The following is a 23,938-nucleotide window of genomic DNA, read 5'->3' as shown; positions in this document are numbered from 1 at the left end:
GGTACCGTGAGGAAGTTGACGTTACGGGAGCGAAGTGTGCTGGCTGGATTATAGTAGGAGATCAGTGCAGTAAGGTGGGTGGGAGCAAGATGATTGAGTGCTTTAAAGCTGATGTCAAAAGCATCTGTTTGATGGGCAACCAGTGGAGATTCTTGAGAAGTGAGGAAACAGGGACTGGATGTTTTTGTAGAGAAATGATCCGGGCAGCAGAGTGAAGTATGAACTGGAGTGGGGAAAGAAAGGAGGCAGGGAGGTCAGTGAGGAGGCTGATACAGTCATCAAAGAAAGGTAGGATAAGTGCTTAGATTATCGGGGTAGCAGTTTGGATGGAGCAGAAAGGGTGGATTTTAATGATGTTGTGAAGATCGAACCAACAGAATTTAGTGATAGATTGGATATATCCACCATCTACTGCCCGAAAGAGATATTCCTCACCAGGGAAATAACACTGTTGACAAGGGCTTCCCTGGAGCTCCATGATATAGACGTTGTTCTCATCTGTGTCAGTCCTACAGATATGCACTCTCCTAGTGATTATTCCTCTTCAGAGCCTCTTCGGCAGTGCCCCCCTCCCTGGGGGCCTGCAGTGGCAATTCAGCCCAGATAAGGAGCTGTGGGGAGGGGTCACATGCTGCAGGAGTCCTGGTACATGGCTGGTCCCCGGTGAGGTTGAAATCATCATCATCATCAGCAGCAGAATTCTGTTTGTCATGGGCCGAGCACCTGCTTCCCACTCTCTTAGAGCCACACTGCTCTCTAGCCCACATACACAGACCACGGCTGCCAGGGACCAGGGAATTTACCTCAGTCCAGGTGGGGTGAAGTGTTGCCTGGGTTTTCCCCCTCTTGTAACCCCTCTTCCCTTATCCAGGGCTTCTTGCCCATCTCCTTCTCATCTTCTCCCCAGCCTGGCAGACCCCTCCTCCCTTTCCTCCACTATTTCCCCACCAGCACCCTCTCCAACCCACTCGCACTGATTTCCAGAGCACTACTATATGACAAGCCCTGTAGTCAGCCAATTGTATTTATTGAGCATTTACTGTGTGCAGGACACTGTACTAAGCGATTGGAAGAGTACAATATAGCCATAAACAGACACATTCACAGTCCACAGTGAGCTTACAGTCTACAATCTTAGTACCCCAATGTACTAAACATTGGCTAGAGACAAGATGATCAGATCAGGCAGTCCCTGTCACACATGGGGCTCACAGTCTGAGAAGGAGGGAGAGCAGGCATTGAATCTCCATGTTACAGATGAGGGAACTGAGGCACAGAGAACTTAGTGACTCCCTCAGGGTTAAGGAAGCAGGCAAGTGGAGCCAAGTTTAGAAGCTGGGACTTCTGACTCCCTGTCCGTGTTCTTTCCACTAGACCATGCTGCTTCCCAAGACTGCTCCCTGCCTCAGGGAGCATCTCCTGGCTCTGAGGGCAACAGACTAAACTTCCCTGGCCCTGTCTCTTGTTTCCTCCCCACCATGATTCCCAAATCATTCATTAAATCGTATTTTACTGCATGCAAAGCACTGTACTAAACACCTAGGAGAATACACTGCAACAATAAACAGACACATTCCCTGTTTGGAAGTCTGTTCCCTGGGTCCTGGCAAACCCTTGGGTCATGGGGCAGGGAGGGGTGGGAGGGAGAGTTCCCTGTTCAGCCTAAGCTTCTCTCCCAATGCAGCTGAGAGCAGCAGGGGCTCACCGGGTTGCGGTGTCGGGCAGAGTCGCTACCTCGGCCTCTCAGAATCTGGTGCAGGTGGAGGGGAGCCTAGATAAAGCAGAAAAGGTGAAGCTAATGGCTTCCCGGAGCCAGAAGTGTGTTCGAGGCTACCTGGGCTATCAGAGAGGTGAGTGAGAGAGGGATGAGAGACAAATCTGGAGTGGAGAAGGGTGGGGTGGGGGGGAGAAGTGGTGAATGAAAGGACAAAAACTGGGATTTGGTGGGTCTGGAATAGAAAACAGCTGAATAGGAGGTCAGGTCTTGCTCGTGGGGGACCTGAGGGGCTGGATGCTGTGTGTGTGTGTGTGTGTGTGTGTGTGTGTGTGTGTGTGTGTGTGTGTGTGTGTGTGTGTGTGTGTTTCTCTCTCTCTCTCTCTCCCGTCCTCCTCCCTCTCTCTCCCTCTCTCCCTCTCCCTCCCTTTCTCTCTCCTCTCCCCCCAACCCCCAGTCCCCAGATAGAAGCCACAGACTCCAGAGTGCCCAGGTGAAAGACTGGTTTTCCCGCTCCAGGGCATGGAGAAGAGGGTGTAGAGCTCCGCACGTGCGCAGAGGGATGGCGAGAAATGGCAGCCGAGGCCTTGCTCCAAGCTGAGAGGCGGCGGGGGGAGTACCTGGGCCAGCTGACCCTGACAGCCGCTGACCAGAGCCTGAGCCTACAAGCACATGCTCACCGCTGCGGGGCACCCCTCGGGCAGCTGGAGGTACCGGTCCAACCCAGCCTGGGCTGCCGTCCACTGTGGGGTTTTCCACAGCAGGTCTACCTACTTTAAGTCTGTCCTTTGTGGGGCTGTTGGCTGTGGGGCTGTCAACCAGAGGTCATTCTTTCATTCATTCAATCAAATTAATTGAGCACTTACTGTGTGCAGAGCACATTACTAAGCACTTGGGAGAGTACAATATAACAGAGTTAGTAGACACATTTCCTGTCCACAACAAGCTTACAGGTCAGGTGTGGGTAGAAGCAGATGGCTTTTCTGGAACTCTTTCCCCTCGGAGCATCAGAGCAGAGCTACTGCCAACTCTTCAGGCTCCAAATGCTGAAAGGGGCTCGGGTCCCTGGTGCCCATGTGCCACCTCCACCCTGGGTCTGGGCCCTGCACTGAGAAGGATGGAGTGGTTTGAGCCCATGCATCCTGGGAAGGGAGGGTATGAGTGGGGTAGTGTGGGCCAGGAGGGTCAGGAGGCACAGGGGTGCCACTGTTCCTGCTCTTCTTACCCCACTGAGGTCCAGGGGGCATCACGTGGGTGATTTTAAAAAAATGGGTTGAAACAGCAGTACTGCCAGGGCCTCAAGCCAGGAACGATGCCCTCACCTGTATCTGTTCATTCTCACAGACAAAACTAGCTGAGGCCGGGGCCCATCTCCAAGCCAGGCTCGAAGAGAAGCTCAAAGTCCTGGATGCCTTTATTTGGAAATTCCGAGACTTGGTGTGTTGGATGGTTTGGACATCTGGGTTCTGTGGATGAATGGCAGAAAGCTCATGGCTATGCCCCTTCCTCCTTCCCACATGGTGGGTGGAGGCAGGAGGCTAAAGGAGCCCCCTCATTCCCCACATTTGGTGTCTATGCTCTCTGAAAATCTCCCCCAGGATTCTCTCTCTGAATCCACCACCCTCTCAGCCCTGCTGGACTCCACCTTTCATCCGGCTCCTGAGGTGGGATGGCTTAGTAGGGTCAGGAGCGATGTGGTCCAGGAAAGACGGCCTCTGGTCACAGGGGGAAGTGGATGGCTTTCTGGAGCCTGAAACCTGGGGAGCCCCAGAGCACTCTGCAGAGGGTGGGAAGGGGGTCCCACCCCCAAGTGAGCCCCCTACAAGAGTGCCCCAAAGAGGCCCTGGGACTCAGGGTGGGGCTCTGTCTCTGACAGGCGCAGCAGGTGGACTTCCTGAAGACGTGGGCCGATGGACTCCTGCGGGCATCCCGGCAGGCAGTGGGAGCCGTGCGTGCAGGGGTGATGACCGCGGCCCGGCTGTGGGAGCAGAGCACCGCTCGGCAGGTGCTCGGGTACAACCTCCCTCGGGCCCTGGCGGGGCTCCAAGCCATGCTGGATCAGATGCAGAGCGAATTGCAGAGTGAGTGCCCCCGGAGCCGGCAGAGGGTCCAGACCGCACCCTGCCTCCCCATTCCCCAGAGATGGCCCCCAGGGATCTGACCAGGACGGGCAGAAATGGGAAACCAAGTCAGCGGAAAGCCTCTCTCTGTAAAAGGAAATGGAAGAAGCCAGTTGACGGAGACATCGCTATAGGAACTAGAACCCCATAGTGTTGCGGTATCTGAGGCAGCAGTTTGCTGGGGCTTTATAGTTAATAATTATGATATTTGTTAAGTGCTCACTCTGTGCCAGGCACTGTACTGATACAAGCAAATCAGGTTGGACACAGTCCCTGTCCCATATGGGACTCACAGTCTCCATCCCCATTTTACAGAGGCAGTAACTGAGGCCCAGAAAAGTGAAGTGACTTGCCCAAGGTCACACAGCAGACAAGTGGTGAAGCCGGGATTAGAACCCATGACCACCTTACTCCCAAGCCCGTGCCCTATCCACTGTGCCATGCTGCTTCTTGAGGGGGGAGAAGCAGTTCCTAGGGGAGAGCTGATCATCAGGGTGGTTGTCTTAGTTGCACTTCGATGGGTGGGTGTCTTTCTGAGTCCCCCCTCTCAGTCTGTGCCTCAACCCATATGAACCCCAGAAACACAGGGACCACCCCCCTTCAAAACGTCGTCAGTGCCCGGCTCAGGTTTACAGCTACCATCACTCGTCCTCAGATCCAGGATTACACAGGGCTTCTTTGTGAGGCCGGTGTTTTAAAAATCTGAAATTACCAAGAGGGCTGCAAACATGGTGCCTAGAGACTTTTGTTATAAAGTAATTTTCAGAGAAGTAGTGTAGCCTAGTGGAAAGAGTGTAGGCCTGGGAGTCAGAGGACCTGGGTTCTAATGCTGGCTCTGCCCCTTGCCAGCTGTGTGACCTTGGGCAAGTCACTTGGCTTCTCCATGCCTCAGATTCTTCATCTGTGAAATGAGTATTCAATACCTGACTCTCCCTCCTACTTAGATAATGAAGCCTCCTGTGGGACAGGGACTGTGTCCAACCCCATTAACTTGTATCTAAGCCGGCACTTAGAACAGTGCTTGACACATACTAAGAGTTTATCAAATATAATAATAATAATGATATACGTATAATCATAATAATGATTATAATAATGATCATATATAATAATGATGATAATGATATAATCGTATAATAAATATGATTGATGATGATGATGATAAAAGTTAATCAAAAGGATTATCTGCAGGTTGTCCTATCTAGACAGCTGCAGAGTGGTATTTTTAATAGACCCTAGCAGGAGCATGGGGGGAGGAGGAGGGATGGCCTCAAAGAGTTAATGGCCAGCCCTCAGGTCTTCCTGCCTGTCTGTTTCAGAACCTCTGGTCACGCTGAAGGAAGCATACTATGAGGTGACATCCAAGCCGCTGGATGCCGTCTGGCGAGAAAGGGCAGATGATTACGTGAGGAAAATCCGGGCCCTTGTGCCAATGGTTGTGAAAGACAGCTGGCTAATGAAGCCAGTCCTCGTGTCATTAAGAGCTCTGAAGGCCGGCTTGGATCTGGTAATTTATCTGTCTATATTAATGTCTGTCTCCCCCTCTAGACTGTAAGCTCATTGTGGGCAGGGGATGTGTCTACTGACTCTTTTATATTGCCCTCTCTCAAGCGCTTCGTACAGAACTCTGCACACAGTAGGCGCTCAAGAAATATGATTGATAGATTGAGTCCGGGAGCTGGTTTGGGAGGGCGGGTTGTTGGGGTGGGTCATTGCCCCCAGGGTGAGGACGGGCTGGAGGCTGCAGGCCCATGCAACACATGGCTTACACTCCTGCTCCTCTAGGGGTGATGGGGGGTGAGGCAGAGTGGGATCCCCCCAAATGCTTCATTCCATCCTCACAGACCACCCAACAGCTGCTGAAGTGGGCAGAATCCAAACTGTCCCGGGCCGTGAGGGGCATCCGGAAACCCCTCTCCAGCCTCTTCAACTACTCCACCAGGTAAATCTTCCATGCCGGGCATGGGAACTGAGGGATTTTTCTGTCCCTGCCCCTGGCCGTGGTCCTGGCTGGGACTGCAAGATCCAAGCCAACCAGCCGTGCAAGAGCCAAACTCACTGGGCCTAAATTTGCCAAGGGGAAATTGCCAAATTCCTAATCAATAAATTGGGTATTTATCAAGTGCTTATTGTATGCAGAGCAGTTTTCTAAGCACTTGGGAGACTACAATACAAAGAGTTAGGCATGATTCCTGCCCTCAAGATTTTTACTGTATAGTGGAGTAAACAGACACTCGAAAAAAAAGGCTATGTGTATAAGTGCTGTGGGGCTGGGGTGGGATGTGTATCAAAGTGCTTAAGGGTGACACATGGAGCAAATCAAAGTGCTTAAGGGATACAGATTCAAGTGCATAGGCTACACAGAAAGGAGGACAAATATTTGGGGAAATAGTCAGGGAAGGCCTCTTAGAGGAGATATGATTTTAGTAAGGCTCTGAAGTTGGGGAAAGTGGTGGTCTTTCAGATATGAATAGGGAGTTCTAGGCCAGAGGGAGGATGTGGGCAAGGGGTAGGAAGCAAACGAGTCAAGATTAAAATACAGTGAGTAGGTTGGCATTGGAGGAGCAAAGTGTGCAGCCTGGGTTGTAGCAGGGAGATCAGCAAAGTAAGGCAGGAGGGAGAGAACCAAGTGCCTTAAAAGTAATGATAAGGAATTTCTGTTTGCGGAGATGGATGGGCAATAGTTGGAGGTTTTTAAGGAATGGGAAGATGGGTACTGAAATGGTTTACAGAAAAATGGTCCAGGCAGCTGAATGAAGTAAGGACTGGAGTGGGAAGAAACTGGATGCAAGAGGGTCAGTTAAGAGGCTGGTGCAGATGCCAAGGTGGGATATGATAAGCGCTTGGATCTGCATGGTAGCAGTTTGGTTAGAGAGGAAGGCGTGGATTCTGGAGATGTTGTGAAGGAAAAACCAACAGGATTTGGTGACAGACTGAATATGCGGGTTCAGATGGGAGAGATGAGTTGACGATAATGCCACGTTTATGGGCTTGTGAGAAAAGGAGGATGGTAATGCTGTCTTCAGTGACAATGCCAGTGAAGCTAAGATTAGTTAATGTTTCCAGGAGAGGGGGTGGTCCATAGTGTCGAGGACAGTGAGAGGATTAGGATGGAGTAGGGAGGCCACTGGAACTGATCAGAAGGAGATCATCTTAGAGAGCAGCTTTTGTAGAGTGAATGGGGTGGAAGCCAGATTGGTGGGAGTTTGAGAGAACTGGAGGAGAGAAGGGAAAGGCAGGAGGTGTAAACAACTGAAGTTTCAATGAATCAACTAATCAGCTGTATTTAATGAGTGCATACTGGGTGCAAAGCATCTTACTAAGTGTGTTGGAGAGTACAATTTAATAACTTATTGAGACTTACTGTGTACACAGCACTGTATTAAGTGTTTGGGAGAATACAATTTTGGAGAGTGCAATTTAATTAATCACTTATTGAGATTTACTGTGTGCACAGCACTGTACTAAGTGCTTAGGAGAATACAATTTTGGAGAGTGCAATTTAATTAATCACTTACTGAGACTTGCTGTGTGCACAGCACTGTACTAAGTTCTTGGGAGAATACAATTTTAGTAGACATACTAGTAGTAGACATATTATCTGCCCTCAATGAGCTTACAGGTCTAGAGGGAGACACAGGCATTAAAATAAATTACAGATATTATTATTATTAAGTGCCGAGGGGGTGGCAAATACGAGGTGCAAATCCAAGTTCAAGAGCAACACAGAAGGGAGTGTGAAAAAAGAAAATAGAGGGCTTAGTTGGGGAAGTCTTCTTGGAGGAGATGTGTTTTCAATAAGGCTTTGAGGGTGGGGAGAGTGATTATCCATCAGACATGAAGAGGGAGGGAATTCCAGTCCAGAGGCAGGACAAAGGAGAAATAGATAAGACTGAGGTACTGTGAGTTGGTTGGCTTTAGAGAAGCAGAGTGTGTGGGCTGGGTTGTAGTGGGAGAGTAGGAGGTAAGCTAGGAGGGGGCAAGATGATTGAATGCTTTAAAGACAATGATAAGGAATTCTGTTTGTGGCAGTGAATGAGCAAACATTGGAGGTTCTTGAGTGGGGAAACATGGACTGAACTTTTTTTAGAAAAGCAATGCAGGCAGCAGAGTGAAGTATTGACTGGAGTGGGAAGAGATAGGAGACAGGGAGGTAAGCAAGGAGGCTGATACAGTAATTAATAATAATAATAATGGCATTTATTAAGTGCTTACTATGTGCAAAGCACTGTTCTAAGTGCTGGGGAGGTAACAAGGTGATCAGGTTGTCCCACGGGGGCTCATAGTCTTAATCTCCATTTTACAGATGAGGTCACTGAGGCACAGAGAAGCTAAGTGACTTGCCCAGAGTCACACAGCTGACAATTGGCAGAGCCGGGATTTGAACCCATGACCTCTGACTCCAAAGCCCATGCTCTTTCCACTGAGCCATGCTGAGGAAAGGATAAATTCTGGGATAATTATGGAAGCAGTTTGGATGGAGAGGAAAGGGTGGATTTTAACAATGTTGTGAAGGTTGAACTGACAAGATTTGATGACAGATTGACTATGTGGGCTGAATTAGAAGGGTCGATAATCACCTCAAGGTTATGGGCTTGTGAGGTAGGTAGGATGGTGGTGCTGTCCACAGTGACAGGGAAGTCTGGGGAGAACAGAGTTTGGGTGGGAAGATAAGTTCTGTTTTCAACATGTTAAGTATGAGGTGTCAGTGGGCCATCCAAGTAGAGACGTCCTGAAAGCAGGAGGAAATGTCAGACTACAGAGAAGGAGACAGATCAGGACTGGAGATGTAGATTTGGGAATCATCCTCATATAGGTCGTAGTTGAAGCCATGGGAACAAATGAGTTCTCCACAGGGAGTGGGTTTAGATGGAGACTAGAAGGGGATCAAGAACTGAGCCTGGAGATACTCCGACAGTTAGAGGGGAGGAGGCTGAGGAGGAGCCCGTGAAAGAGTATATGCGCCTCCTGCCAGTCCTTGGCCAAACTGAGCTGAGCCCACTGCCCACACCTCCCCAGGAACTGCTCCGTCCTGGTGAAGCTGCCCGTGTTGCCTGCAGAGGAGCAGCCCCTGGACCTGGCTCACCTCACCCGCCATCTCATCGAGGACAAGTTGTTGAGGCCCCTGAGGGAGCTCTACAGCATCAACCCCGTGGCTGAGTATTACAGGTTCAAGTGCCGGCTGCTGGAGAGCCCCTTTGAATGTAATCCTCCCCCCCCCCCCTTCCCCTTCCCTCCACTCCCTGAGACTCCATGGGCAGCTGTAAATCCCTCTCAGCCCCCTGGAGGGTAGAACATGCTGGATTGGCAAGGAATCTGTCTGTTTATTGTTATATTGTACTCTCCCAAGCACTTAGTACAGTGCTCTGCACACAGTAAATACGATTGAACGAATGAATGATCCAGGCATAGAAGAGGGAAGGGAGAGGTGAGCAATGGGCTTGGAGCCATGCAACAGTGTCAGGGTTAGAGCCAGGGCTTCTGGGGCCTTTGCTGTCATTGAGGAGTCCCCTCCCCTCTTCCCGGGCTCTGACCAGCTTGAGGCAAGAAGTCAGTGGGGGAGCTGGGGGAGACCTGAATAAGCTGGCCTCTGACACCTTGGGAACACTGCTTATTGGGCTGTTTTTCCCAGTAGGGGCTGGGACCTGCACTGATCGAGGGGCATTTCCAGCTCCCACGGCTGCCCTGAGGCATTTCCAGTGGGCAGTGCCAGGGTTAGGGTAAAGCATTAAGGAGCTTCTTCTAACAAAGCCTTTTGGAATCTTAGAAAGGGGCCGCGGGGTGCCTTTTGGTCCTGCTCCTTATCTCCGAGCAGATGAATACTTACCTAGCCAGCCTGGGCTGATGTCTGTCCTTTCCTAAAGGAATTCCAGGCCCAGAGGCTCCACAGCCTCCACTGAAAGCCTGTTCTATGCACCCTGTTTCCAATATTTAGCCTACTGCTCCATTCACCCATCCTCTCCGGGTGTAGTGGTGGCTTCTCTGGTGGGTTTATCTTTGGAGGCTCCCAGCTGCCAACTCTTTCTCCCCTCAGCCGCTTCCCTCCCTCTTCCTGGGGTCTCCATCCCCCTCTGCCGTACCTATGGAGGAGACAATCTCAGCAATGAGAGGATGAGAAGGAAAAAAGAAAAAGCACCATGAGAGGATGAGAAGGAAAAAAGAAAAAGCACCATCCAGGGACCTGGACATCACTGAATTTTTAAGCCAGTCAAGGCTTAAGTGGTCCACGAATATACACACTAGCTCATGAGCATACACAGCACACTGTGCAACAGGGACTATCTGACCTGATTATTACCTTGTATTTACCCCAGTACTTAGTACAGTGCTTGGCACATGCTTAAGAAATATCACAAACATCATTAAACATGTGTGTACACATGTGCACACATATTCACTCTCTCTCACACACACAATCACAAATACACACACACCAAGGTCAGACTTTTCCCTGCTTTGTCCATGCTCTCTCCCAGCAACAGTAGCTGCCGCTCTTCTTCTTGACCCCCCCGGGAGTCAGAGAAATTCTTGTTTTAAACCACAGCCACCAGAATGTGGAGCAGTGGGGGGCTCATCTGAATGACCGCAGGTGGAGGAGGTTAGAGAGAGAGACAGCACACATGTGGGGAAGGAGAAAGGCCCGCTGACTACTAGTGAAATGTTTCAGATTTCTGCAGGTTCTGGATTTTTGTTGTGTTATAATACCATTCAGTGGGACAACTGCCCGAGGGCAGACTGCACAGGCCACGAAGCCCTAGACAAAATGAAGGCCCAATCGGAGCCAGCAATTTGAGGGTTATGTGGATAATAATGATGGCATTTGTTAAGCGCTTACTATGTGCAAAACACTGTTCTAAGTGCTGGGGAGGATACAAGGTGATCAGGTTGTCCCACGTAAGGCTCACAGTCTTAATCCCCATTTTCCAGATGAAGTAACTGAGGCACAGAGAAGTTAAGTGACTTGCCCAAAGTCACACAGCTGACAAGTGGTAGAGGTGGGGTATGAACCCATGACCTCTACTCCCAAACCCATGCTCTTTCCACTGAGCCATGCTGCTTCTCTAAGCTGTGCTGCTTCTCTACCCCCATGGGACCTCCAGGGCAGTCCACTTATTGAATGTGTGTGGGTGTTTGGGGTTTTTATTTGCTTTTTATGGTATTTGTTAAGTGCTTACTATGTGTCAAGCACTGTTCTAAGTGCTGGGGTACGTACAAGAGTGTAGTCCTCTGGAGAGGTTGTTGCAGCTTCTTGGGGAAGGTGTCTTGGGCTGGTATGATGCCAGAGACAGGAGGCCCCTGGTTCTTGGTCAGGGAGAGAGGGAGAGAGGTAAAATAAAAACCTCCAGCTGCTGGGGACAATAATAATAAAAATATAATAATAATGGTATTTGTTAAACACTTACTACATGTCACCACTGTACTAAGCGCTGGAGTAGAAATAAAATAATCAGATCCCACATGGGGAAAAGACTGGGAGCTCTATGTGGGACAGGGGCTGTGCCCTATGTGGGACAGGGACTGTGTCGAACACAATTACCTTATATCTACCCCAGCACTTCATACAGTGCCTGGCACAAAGAAAGCACTTTAATATCACAATTATTATTTATTATTATCATTATTACTGCTTCTTCATGCTTGCTCTGCCTGGCCCTCTTGAGAGCCCAAAGAAGTCCATTCCTCTTCCCTGTCTTCTCCCAGATCATGCAGTGGTGATTGGCAACAAGTATGTGGTGACATTCGACGGGAAGGTGTATGAACTGGCCTCCCACTGCAGCCTCTTGCTGGCCAAGGATTTTGCCTGGGACACCTTCACCGTAATCCTCAATGGCAGCCCAAGATTCCTGTATGTTCAGATGAACAGTTCGGCCTTCATGATGACCCCAGGCCTGAGGGTAAGAACAATTATAGAATCAAATGATCTGAATTTATTGAGCACCTACTGAGTGCAGAAAACTTTCCTGTTTGGAAGAACACAATAGAGTTAGGAGACCAGGCCCCTGCCCCCTTGCAGGTCTCACAAACACAAAATGAATTCTATGTAGGAAGGAGAAGAGCCTGGAAAGATAGGTATGTAGAAGAGTAAGGGCTTGACTAGTAGAGTCCATAAAGATCGGAGTTTTGGCAGTTTAGATGGAGAAGAGGAGCCTCTAATCTGCTGGCTCCTTGTGAGCAGGTATGGTATTTGTGTTTGTATTGTATCCTTTGCATTGTCATCTTCCAAGTGCTCGCCACACAGTAAGCACTCAATAGACAGTATCCTCTGATCACTTGGCAGATCCGGGGAACGTCATGGAGGAAAAACTGAAAGGATAGCAACAGACTGAATAGGAAAGTTCAAAGAGAGGGAGCATTACGGATAATGCCAAGGTCAAGGCCTCCAGAGACAGGGAAGAGGATGATAGTTACAGGAAAGTTGGATGGGAAAGTGGATTTGGGAGGGAAGGTGAGGAGTTTGGTTCTGGACACAGTGAGCTGGCATAAAGGTACCAGCATGGCATCTGTGTGGACTTGTCCCGGAGGCGAAAGGAGGAGTGTGGCTTAATGGCTAGAGCGTGGGCCTGAGAGTCAGAAGGACCTGGGTTCTAATCCCAGCTCTGCTACATGTCTGCTGTGTGATCTTGGGTAAGTCACTTCACTTCTCTGGGCCTCAGTTCCCTCCTCTGTAAAATGAGGATTTAGAGTGTGAGCCCCATGTGGGACAGGGACTGTGTCCAACCTGATTAACTTGTATCTACCCCAGCGCTTAGAAAAGTACTTGGCACATAGTAAGTGCTTAACAAGAACGATTATTATTGTTAGAGGAAATGCAGAATTGCAGAGGGGAAAGTTGAAGGCCAATGATGACTGGATGTTTCCAGAAAAGCAGTGTGGTCTAATGGATAGAGCACAGGCCTAGGGAGTCAGAAGGACCTGGGTTCTAAACCCGGCTCTGCCACTAGCCTGCTATGTAATCATGATCAAGTCACTTCACTTCTCTGGGCCTCAGTGACCTCATCTGGAAAATGAGGATTTAGACTGTGACCCCTCAAGTGGGACATGAACTATGTCCAACCTGATTAGCTTGTCTAACCCAGTGCTTAGTACAGTCCCTATCACCTAGTAAGTGCTTACAACTCCAGTGCTCTGCACATAATAAGCACTCAATAACTTCCGCAGATTGATTAACAAATATTATAATATAAAAAAATCAGTCAGTCATATTTATTGAAAGCTTACTGTGCATAGAGCATTGTATTAAGCGCTTGGGAGAGTACAATATAACAATATGACAGACACATTCCCTGCCAACAAGGAGATGCGACCCTGCCCACTAGGAGGTTACAGCGTTTAGGAGATGGGGACCACCCGATGTAATGAGGCGGTTAGCTTGAGGGCCATGAAGAGCGCAAATTCTGGCGTAGTGGAAGAGGTTGTAGAACAGGAGGGAGAGAGCCGATTACGTGCCTTGAAGCTAACGGTCACAAATTGATGCTCAATTCAGAAAGGAATTAGCCCGCTCCCATTTCTGATTGTGGTGAGCTGGTCTGTCCGGCTTACTGCAGAACAATAATAATAATAATGATAATATAATATTTGTTAAGCGCTTACTTTGTGTGAAGCACTGTTCTAAGCACTGGGGGGATACAAGGAGATCAGGTTGTCCCACATGGGGCTCACAGTCTAAATCCCCATTTTACAGATGAGGTAACTGAGGCCCAGAGAAGTTAAGTGACTTGCCCAAAGTCACACAGCTGACAAGTGGCAGATCTGGGACCAATGACCTCTGACTCCCAAGCCCATGCTCTTTCCACGGAGCCTGGACTCTCCCCTCACCCCCCCCGCCCCCCCAAGCTCAGAAAACCATCCAGTATTGGCAACCTTGCCCTCCCTCATGCCCTCAGCCCCACCCTGTGCCAGGTATACAAGCTGCTGTCTTGCCGCTCTTCCCCTCCAGCAGGAAAGAGAACGGCACGGCAGTATGAAGCCTCACATCACCTCAGGAAAGCTGGTGACCACATAGCCATTGCTATGGACACAATCACAAAGAATTTCTTTTTTTTATGGCATTTGTTAAGGGCTTCCTTTGTGCCAGGCACTGTACTAAGCACTGGGGTAGATACAAGGTATTCACGTTGGACGCAGTCCCTGTGCCACATGGGGCTTGGTCTTAATCCCCATTGTACAGATGAGGTAGCTGAGTGACTTGCCCCAGGTCACGCAGCAGACGAGTGGCAGAGCCAGAACTAGAACCCAGGCCTGTGCTCTATCCATTAGGCCATGCTGCTTCTGGAGAAATTCTACTCGTCTAACCACAGCAAACTTTTGTTTTCTTTTTATGGACTGCTTTTCTGTCCTCGTCGCTTACATTGCTTTAGTATTTTGTTGCTCCCAATGTGTCCATCTCCAGTCCCCCTCCCCCAACATTTATTCATCAGTCATGAGCCCCTCAAGGGACAGGGTCCATGTCTAAATAACCCCCCCTACCCCGTGTGCCTTTTCTACTTGTCTGAACGCCATTTCTACTTGTCCGAACCACAGGTCCACAGGACGAACAACATTTCCCAGATGGAAGAGAACTGCCCCAACTTGGCTCTGCCCCCTGCCACAAACAGGGCCAGTGCAAGGAGAGAAGAGGCCAAAATAGAACTGTCCAATCAGAATGGAGTCACCCTGTCCTGCGACCCCCAGGCCGACCTGTGCAGCCTAACGCTGGATGGCTGGAACCACGGTGAGTCCCAATCAACTCCACAACTCAGCTTCCATCAGGGTTTCCCTACCCGGGCTTCCCAGCTCTGTCCATCGCCACTTGGATGGTCCTTCCTTCAGCCCCTCCTCCTGCGAAATGGCTGCAGAAGAATGTCCCCCAAACACCCCGCTTCCCACGCTGCCCTTCCCCTTGTCCTCTCCCTCCGGGTTGGATCAGGACCCGAGCGGGAGTGAGGTGGACCTGTTACTCTCTCTGGGCCCGACCCAGAGCATTCCCACCCAGCTCCCTGAGCCACTGTGATTCCACATGGGGGGTGCATCTATGGAAATTCAATTTGGGTTCCCCTCCTGCCACAGGAGGGTTTTCTGGAGAGTCTGGAATAACTGCCTGTTTTACTCATTGGTTACCCTCAGGCAAACAGCATGTGCTTTTTTCTGTGTGTGTGTTTTTATGGTATTAGATAAGTGCTTACTATATGCCTGACACTTTACTAAGTGCTGGAGTAGACACAAGATAATCAGTTTGGACACAGTCCCTGTCCCACGTGGGCTCGCAGTCTTAATCCCCATTTTACAGATGAGGTAACTGAGGCCTAGAGAATTAGTAAATCAATCATATTTATTGAGATGATGATGATGATGATGGTATTTGTTAAACACTTACCTTGTGCCAAGCACTGTTCTAAGTGCTGGGGTGGAAAGCTAATAGGTTGGACATAGTTCTTGTCCCACATGAGGCTTACAGTTTTAAATTTACTGTGGGCAGAGCACTGTACTAAGCATTGGAAAAGTACAATATAATAATCATGGTATTTCTTAAGTGCTTACTATATTCCAGGCACTCTACTATGTGCTGGGTGGTGGATACAAGCAAATTGGGTTGGGCATAAGGGGCTCACAGTCTCAAACCTCATTTTCCAGATAAGGTAGCTGAGGCACAGAGAAGTGAAGTGACTTGCCCAAGCTCACACAGCAGACAGTTGATGATGCCACTTTCTTATTTTCATCACAGATTCTTCAGGGCAACAGGCCAGCATGGTCTGCCGCATGGCCCTATGCCTCCCAGGGAGATTTTGAGCCCCTGGCTGGGAGATGGATGTGCAAAAAGCAGGACGACAGCAGGAGGGTAGCGTAACTCGGTCTTTTACCTCATCGGTGCCAGGGCAGTCAATCAGTTGTGTGGCTTTCTTCTCCCAGGTGTGTCAGCAGGACTACTGGGCACCAATGACAATGAGGCAGGCAATGAGTTCATGCTTCCTGGTGGTTCACTTGCACGGAGTTGGCAGGAGTTCACAGAAGCCTGGCAGGTGAGACCCAGTAGCAGACACCTTGTGTGTCCTAGAATGTGGCCTACTCTGGGGAGAGGTGATTGATTATGAAATGGTGGTTAACTGGGTGATGGGATGTGTCTGTGTCTGGGGATGGTGTGTGGGTGGGTGGGGGGTTGCTTATGCTGTGAGAGGTAAAGACTCTGCTGCATACGATTGAATGAATGAATAAAGGGGTAAGTACTTGTGGTCAAGAGGACTCCTCAGTGTGGCACAGTGGGAAATGTAGCTGGTTCTAATCCCAAGTAAAGTTTTTAAAAAAGAGAGAAGAGAGCTTTCTAGGTGCTCCTTTCTTCCTTTCCCTATTTCTATGAGCAGGGAGATTTTGGGGCATGCCCTCTCTGGCCACCCTCTTTTCACACCATATCCTCTCTAACAATCTATCTCTAACCTACTTCTCTTTTCCTTCTCTCCATCTCTCTATCCATGCTCCTCTCCATTTAGCTATGTATCTTATTTATTTCTCTTTTCCTTCTCCTCTCCATCTTTTCCCTTCTCTCTATCAATATTTTACCTCAGTATTTCCCTTCTCCTTTTACCAATCATGATTTTTCTTCTTTTACCTATCTCTTCCTTTGCTTCTGTTTTTCTTCTCTCCTATGCCTTCTCCTTTTACCTATGTCTTTTCCTTCTCCTTACCTGTTTCTTCTCTTTTACTCATCTTTCTTCCTTTATCACTCTGTATTTCTCTTATCTCATAGTTTTTCTCTCCATCTATTTTTTTTCTTCTATAATTATCATTTTGCTTTCTCCTGCCTAGGCACCTTCTACTGCTCTTTTCCTTATTCTAACTTCCCTCTTCTTTAACTATCCCTTTTTTATTGGACATTTTCTCTATCTTATCCTTCTCTTCTCATTTAACTATCTTCTCTCTCCATCTTTTACCTATCTCTCCTCTTTTAAAGCTATTTTTGCTTGTCTCTTTTCCTTCTTTCTGTCTTTTACCTCTCAATATTTTTCTTATCCTTTTACCCATCTTTCTTCCTTATCTCCTATTCCCTCTCCTCTGCAATCTACCTATCTCACTTTCCTTCTCTTACCTTTTACCTACCTTTCTTTTCCTTGTTTTATCCCTTTTCCTTCTTCTCTGCATATATCTTTTACCTATTTCTTGTATCTTATTTAGCTATCTTTAACTTATCCCTTTCATTCTTCTCTTCTACTGATCTCTTTTCCTTTTTCTCTCTCTGATTCACCTATCTTTACCTCCCAGTTTTCTTTCCTCTCCAACTTATTGCACCTAAATATTTTTACATCTCTATTCCTTCACTTCTCTATTAATACATCTACCTTTTGTCTCTTCTCTTTTCCTTCTCACTGTCTATCCAACTTACCTCTTCTTCCTCTTACTACCTATCATTTATCTATCTCACTTTATTTATTTTTCTTCTGTCTTTAATCTTTCACTCTCTTTCCTTTTCTCCTCTAGCCATTTATCTTTTACCTATCCCTCTTTTCCTTCTCAATCTAATTTTACCTCTCTCCAGCAACATTTCACATATTATCTTTTTCCTTGCCAGTCTACTTTTACTCTATCTCTTTTCCTTCTCCTCATCATTTTATTTTTAACCTTTTTTCCTTCTTTTCTTCTGCCTATAAATCTATTTCTTTCCCCTCTATCTCCTCTTTCCCTCTCTTCTTTCTTTGACCTTGTTTTCTCTTTTCCTTCAATCAATAGTATTTATTGAGTGCTTAATGTGTGCAGAGCACAGCACTGAGCTTAAGTGCATGGGTAAGTACACTATAACAGAACTGGTAGAGATGTTCCCTCTCCATAAGGAGCTTACAGTCTAGAGCAGAGGGGGCAGACAGACATTAAAAAATTATGGATATGTACATAAGTACTGTGGGGCTGAGGGTATGGTCACTAAAGGGTACAAATCCTACTCCAGAGGGAGTAGGGCAAATGAGGGCTTAGCCAGGGAAGGCTTCTTACAGGAGATGAGATTTTAATAAGGATTTGAAGGAGGGGAGTGTGATCATCTGCCCAATATGAAGGGGGAGGGAGCTTCAGGACAAAGGCAGGGTATAGGTGAAGGGTCAGAGGAGAGATAGAGGAGATCAAGGTATATTGGGTAGGTTGGAATTAGAGGAGCAAGTGTGAGGGCTGGGTTGTAGGAAAACAGCAAGGCCGACTAGGATAAGACAAGATAATTGAGTGCTTTAAAGTCTAGGGTAAGAAGTTTCTTTCTGATGGTCAACCACTGAGCGGGGGGGGGGGGGGGGGGGGGGGGTCCTTCCTTCCCTTTTATCTCTTTCTTTACCTTCTCATCTAACTTTTTAACTCTCTTTTCCTTGTCCTATCACCTCTCTCTTTGCTTTCTCCTCTCCATCTATCTCTCACTTATTTCTCCTTCTCTTCTATTTTCCTTCTAATTTTACCTCACTCCTCCTCCAAAATATCTCTCAACCTATCTTTTCCCTTTCTCTTTTTTCTTCACCTCTGTCCTTTCCCTCTCTTATCTATCTTTTCCTCATCCTATCTCTCCCTTTTACCTATAGCTCTCATTTAACATATTTGTCTTTTCCTTCCCCTCTCCACTGATCTCTACCTTTTCTCTATTTCATTTACCTATCTTTTCCTTACTCTGTTTACCCTACCTCTCCTTTCCTTCTCCTGTTACCTATCTCTTTTTCCACTCTTTTACCCACTTCTCTCTTCCAACTACCTATCTCTTTTCCTTGTCCTCCCATCTTTTACCTGTCTCTACCTTCTCCTCTTGAACTCTGACATTAACCTTTTCTTTCTCTTCATCAGTGGTATCTATTGAGCACTTACTGTTTGCACAGCACTGTACTAAGTGCATGGGAGATTACAACACAACAGAGTTGGTAGCACATTCCCTGCCACTAGCCAGAGTACACTCTACTTAACATTTTTAGAGCACTCGCTCTGTGCAGAGCACTGTACTAAGCACTTTGAAGAGTACAACAGAATTAGCACATTCCCTGCCCAAAATGAGCTTACAGTCTATAGTGAACATACTTACAGTTTATCTAGCTCTTTTCCTCCTCCTCTGTTATACATATCTTTCTCTTCATTCTTCTATCTTCCGTTTGCCTCTTTTCCTTCACCTCTTTAAATATCTACCTTTTTTCTATTTCTTTTCCTTCTCTAACCATCCATCTCAACATTTTCCTTCTTTTCTAGAAATACATTTCTCTTTTACCAGTCTTTTCCCCCATCTCTCTGACTGCAATTGACTCCTGGAAATCTGATGTTTGTGTTTGACCTACCAGGTGGACAGTAAGTGTAGTGTTTTGCCGAGGAAAGCCCAATCCTGTCCTAGCACGGTGACACCAAACATCTGCGGGATGCTTTTTCGGGATGCTCACTCCCTGCTCCGGAACTGTTTCCGGGTGGTAAGTTCTGTAATGGTGGCTCTGCCTGGGTGGAGGGGGTGGGCAGAGGGAAGTCCAAGATGCAACTGAAGCAGTCAGTGATATTTATTGTGTTATCGACAAGTAGGGTGCAAAATAGGTTAACTCGGTGTAAATCGGCCGCAGGGTTCTTGTACCCAGGGTAGTGACGCAGAGAGGAAAAATGACTCGGAGACAGGAGTTCAGATAGAGCAGTGAAGAAGGAAAGTGGCTACCTGCCCGTTCACCTCCCGGGAGAGGTACGAGTGACAAGCAGCCCCGATCCCATTCTCACTGTGTCTTTTATTGAGTTACAGCAACATGTGAGCGGAGCAATTGGGAATTTCAGGAATCCAATTAGGACCGACAGGATGTTATAGATTCTCATTATTCTCTGTTTCCACTGCCTTGTGCAGGTTGTTGTTATCTGCCCTATGGCCTTGCATAGATAGGTGTTACTGGCCTTGAAGACATCTGTTGCTGAGCCTTGCATAAAATACAAAAAAGGAGTTGTTCTCTTGGCCTGCACAAAACGAGGGTTACTGTCAGCATACACAAAATGGAGTCAGTCATGTCAAGTCCACTAGTGGACAACAATTGAGTGCTTATGATGTGCAGAGCATTGTAATCAGTACTTGAGAGAGTACGATAGAATCAAGCTGGTAGACATGACCCCTGTCCTCAAGGACCTTCCAATCTAGTTGGGGAAACAGATATTAAAATTAATCACAGCGAGGGAATTATTATTATTAATAATATCAATAATAATTGTGATATTTGTTAAGCGCTCACTATGTCCCAGGCACTGTACTAAGCGCTGGGCTGAATACAAGCAAATTAGGTTGGACATAGTCCCTGTCCCAAATGAGGCTCACAGTCTTAATCCCCATTTTACAGATGAGGTAACTGAGGCCCAGAGAAGTTAAGTGACTTGCCCACGGTCACACAGCAGACAAGTGGTCCTTCTGTGTCCAAAATGTTTAGCGAGTATCTAGCCCAGAACGTCCCCTCTCAGGGTCACACCTGGAGAGTTTCCAATACTCTACCAGTTTCGGCTATGGGAGGGAGAGTGAAGCAGAGGCATACCCATTACACTCCTAGCTTGGCCAGTGGCTAGCAAGTGGTAGGCAATCTGCTACAAGTCAAAACTCACCCATGCTGGGAAGCAGCAGAGTTTACTGCACGGAAGGAGGCAATGTTAAACCACTTCCGGATTTTTACCAAGAAAACTCTATGGATCCACTACCAGAAGGGTTGCAGATGGAGAGCAGGGTGCTCTGGGAGAGATGTGTCTGTGGCATTGCTAAGGGTCAGAAATGACTCGATGGCATAAGAGAAGACAAGACAAGCCCAGACCTTAAAACAGTGTCTGGCACATAGTAAGTGCTTAACAAATGCCATTAAAAGAAAAAAAAAAACCTGGAAAGAAGAAAGCAAATGATCCAGTGCCAGAGGGATGGTGGGTTCATAGTGATTTAGAGCTGAAAAATCTTCCATAGATAAAACAAAGTGGGCAATGCACTCAATGACAAAAGAGATGAAGCTTGCATTTCTGACCTGCTATCGCTTCAGGTTTTCTTTATGGGATCCAAATCAGAGTGGCCTAGTGAAAAGAACACAGGTTGGAGAAACAGAGGACCTGGATTCTAATCCTGACTCTTTAATTTAATTGCTGTGTGACCTTTGGCAAGTCACAACTTCTCTGTGCCTCAGTTTTCTCAACTGTAAGGTGGGGATTCAATTCTCTCTCCCCATGAGAGAGAGCTGAATGAGGGACAGAGACTGCGTCCACTCTAATTACCTTGCATCTACTCTAGTTCTTAGTAGGCACATAATATTTAACAAATAAAATTACTGTTGTTTTTCCCCCAAAGTCAAGAGTCAGGTCTTCCTTCAATCTGTTAAACGGGCCTTTGTAACTACTAACTAAAAAAAAAAAAAGATAATCCCCTGACCCCACTGTACCCTCCAATTACCATCCTATCTCCCACCTATCATTCCTTAACATAATTCTTGGATGAGTTCTTTACAACTGCTTTCTCCAACTCTCTCATCAACCCCCTACAATCTGGCTTCTGCCCCCTCGCCTCCACTAAAATGGTTCTCTCCCAGGTCACCAGTGACTGCTTCCTTGCCACAGCCAGTGGACTCTACTCCATTTTCATCTTCCCTGACCTCTCAGCAGCCTTCAAAAATGGTCCATCCCATTCTCTTAGAAACACTATTTAACCCTGGTTTCACTGTCACTGTCCATTCCTTTCCTGGTTCTCCTCCTCTCTGACTGTTCCTTCTCAGCTTCTTCTGACAGTTCCTCCTCTGCCTCCCACCTTCTATGGATGACTTTCATGGCTCAGTTCTGTGACCTCTTCTATTCTCCATCTTCACCCAGTCCTGTGGGAACTCTTTCCTTCTCATGGTTTCAACTACCATTTCTACACAAATGGTTCCCAAATCTACCACTCCAGCTCTGCAATCTCACATTCCCTCCTGTCTTCAGAACATCTCCACCTGGACATCCTGCCAACACCTCAAACATAGCCTGTCTACACTGAAGTCATGTTCCCACGCAAAGGCTTTCCTCCTTCCAACTTTTCTGTCACTGCCAACACCACCAACCTCGCTGTCTCTCAAAGCCACAACCGGGCATTATTCATCCAATTGTATTTATCCTCCTAGACTCACCTCTCTCCTTCAGCCTGCACATTCGTTCAGTCAGCAAATCCTGTTGGCTCTACCTTCACGACACCTCTAGAATCTACCCCTTTCTCTCCATCCAAACTGTTACTCTGCTGATGCAGGTACTCAGCATTCCCCCTCTTGACTCCCCCATCAGCCTCCTCACTGACCTCCGAGTCTCCAAACCCTCCCTTCTCCAGTCCATACTCTGCTGCCCAGATCAGTTTTCTAAAATACCTGCACACATCTCCCCACTCCTCAAAAAATACCAACAATTGCCCATCCATCTCCACATCAAACTCATGAATGCCAGCTTTAAGGTGGCCAATCTAACCTAGCTCCTTTCCCATGCACTTTTCGCTCTTCTGACACCAGCCTATTCACTGTGCCTTGATTTTGTCTATCTTCTTGTCAACCCCCTCGCTCGTGCCGTCCCTCCCATCTGAAACTCCCTCCCCCTTCATATCTGACAGACTCTACTGCTTTTCCCATCTTCAAAGCCCTATTGAAACCACATCCCTGAAGCCTTCCTGGACTAATCTCTCACCTTCCCACCCTGCTCTCCCGCCCTTCTGGATCACCTATGTAGTATATTTAAGTCCAGACCTGCTAATCAATCAATGATATCTGAGAACTTACTGTGTGCAGAGCACTGGACTAAACACTTGGGAGAGCACAGTACAAGAGTTGGTACACACATTCCCTCCCCACAAAGAACTTGAGTTTCCCACCCCCAGAGCATTTATGAACATATCCTTTAACTCTGCTATTCCCCCCTAACTGTAATTTCTTTTAATGTCTGTCTCCCTGGCTCCTTTGTAAGATCCCTGAGGGAAGGAATCATGTCTATCTATGCCCCTATACCCTCCTAAGTATCAGTACAGTGCTCTGTACATGGTAAGTACTCTCTAAGGATTACTGATTGATTGAGGGATGCTCCACCTCCTATCACAGGGCTCACACCATGATGATAATAATAAATAATTATTATTATGGTATTTAAGTGCCTACTATGTGCCAAACACTGTTCTAAGTGCTGTGGTAGATACAAGATTATCAGTTTGGACACAGTCCTTGCCCCACATGTGGCAGATGAGGAAACTGAGGCCGGGAGATGCAAAGTGACTTGCCCAACATCACCCAGCAGACAAGTGGCAGAGCTGGAAATAGAACCCAGGCCTCTGATTCCCGGGCCTGTGCTCTTCCACTAGGCTATGCTACTTCTCTAATAATCAGAAAACCCTTCTGGCATCAGTCTAACACACATTCTGGCTCAGTTTCTCCCCCTACTGAGTGGCTGCAAAGTCTTTACCTGAGCTGTAGGGCAGGTCAGGCTGACTCCAGATGCTTCTGTTTCAGGTGGATCCCATCCCATTTTACAGCATGTGCATCCAGGACACCTGTGAGGCCAACGGGCTCCAAGCCGCCTGCCGCCTGGCTGCCGCCTTCATTCATCTGTGTAACAGGGCTTTTGTTCCCCTGGAAACTCCACCTCAGTGTGGTCAGTTCCAGCGATCTGGTCTGAAAGGCTCCCGGACCCACCCCTGAGTCTTTCGAAAGGTGATCTCTCCACAGCCCACTGTGTTTGGGCTCCTCACCTGGCTCCAATGTGGAACCGTTTGCGCTGGAAGGCTGAGATGATGGGGAGAAAATGTACTCTCTTTCAGAGTCCTCAACTCCTTGTTGGGATGGTGGTGGTGGGGAAACAGAGGGACATCTCCAAGGGCTGGTCATGTCAATCTGGTCCTGGCCAGCACTGTTTTATGACAGTGACCAGAACAAGGAGACTCCTTAACCCCCCTCCAACACCATCCCAGGGGCTCCCACTCCAAACGGCAGGAAGGCTCCTGATGGTCCCTGAATCCCTCCAGAGCCTCCCCTTCCTATCTCCCCCAAATAATAGCTCCACCATTATTTCCCACCTATTGTCTAGTTTGCTTCCACTCCACCCTAGAGGGACCAGAAGACAGAGGCCTGATCCATCACCATTTTACTGAGGATCTAGTCATACCACAGGCAGCACCCAGATCCCAGACCTGTGATACACAAGC

The 23,938-nt window shown here is 47.8% G+C and overlaps 1 protein-coding gene and 1 non-coding gene across 2 annotated transcripts in view; both read left to right on the top strand.

The window, feature by feature from the left end:
* LOC119942156 overlaps nt 1-23,593 on the top strand; it is a 125,753-nt gene extending 102,160 nt beyond the window's left edge. The window contains exons 63-74 of the mRNA XM_038762811.1: nt 1,685-1,850; nt 2,234-2,424; nt 3,059-3,151; nt 3,591-3,795; nt 5,154-5,341; nt 5,679-5,776; nt 8,854-9,038; nt 11,536-11,729; nt 14,356-14,545; nt 15,721-15,830; nt 19,092-19,214; nt 23,247-23,593. Of these exons, the coding sequence (XP_038618739.1) occupies nt 1,685-1,850; nt 2,234-2,424; nt 3,059-3,151; nt 3,591-3,795; nt 5,154-5,341; nt 5,679-5,776; nt 8,854-9,038; nt 11,536-11,729; nt 14,356-14,545; nt 15,721-15,830; nt 19,092-19,214; nt 23,247-23,435 (1,932 nt within the window). The 3' untranslated portion in view covers nt 23,436-23,593. The remainder of the gene's footprint in view (nt 1-1,684; nt 1,851-2,233; nt 2,425-3,058; nt 3,152-3,590; nt 3,796-5,153; nt 5,342-5,678; nt 5,777-8,853; nt 9,039-11,535; nt 11,730-14,355; nt 14,546-15,720; nt 15,831-19,091; nt 19,215-23,246) is intronic.
* Nucleotides 20,217-20,354, top strand: LOC119943035. Its single transcript, XR_005455521.1, has one exon. It is a non-coding gene; the product is annotated as a small nucleolar RNA SNORA7 (small nucleolar RNA).
* Nucleotides 23,594-23,938: the final 345 nt, after the last annotated feature.

The sequence above is a fragment of the Tachyglossus aculeatus genome, chromosome 21 (assembly GCF_015852505.1).
Source record: "Tachyglossus aculeatus isolate mTacAcu1 chromosome 21, mTacAcu1.pri, whole genome shotgun sequence".
In the NCBI taxonomy this organism is placed as follows: Eukaryota; Metazoa; Chordata; class Mammalia; order Monotremata; family Tachyglossidae; genus Tachyglossus; species Tachyglossus aculeatus.
This window is presented reverse-complemented; position numbering and strand designations above follow the sequence as displayed.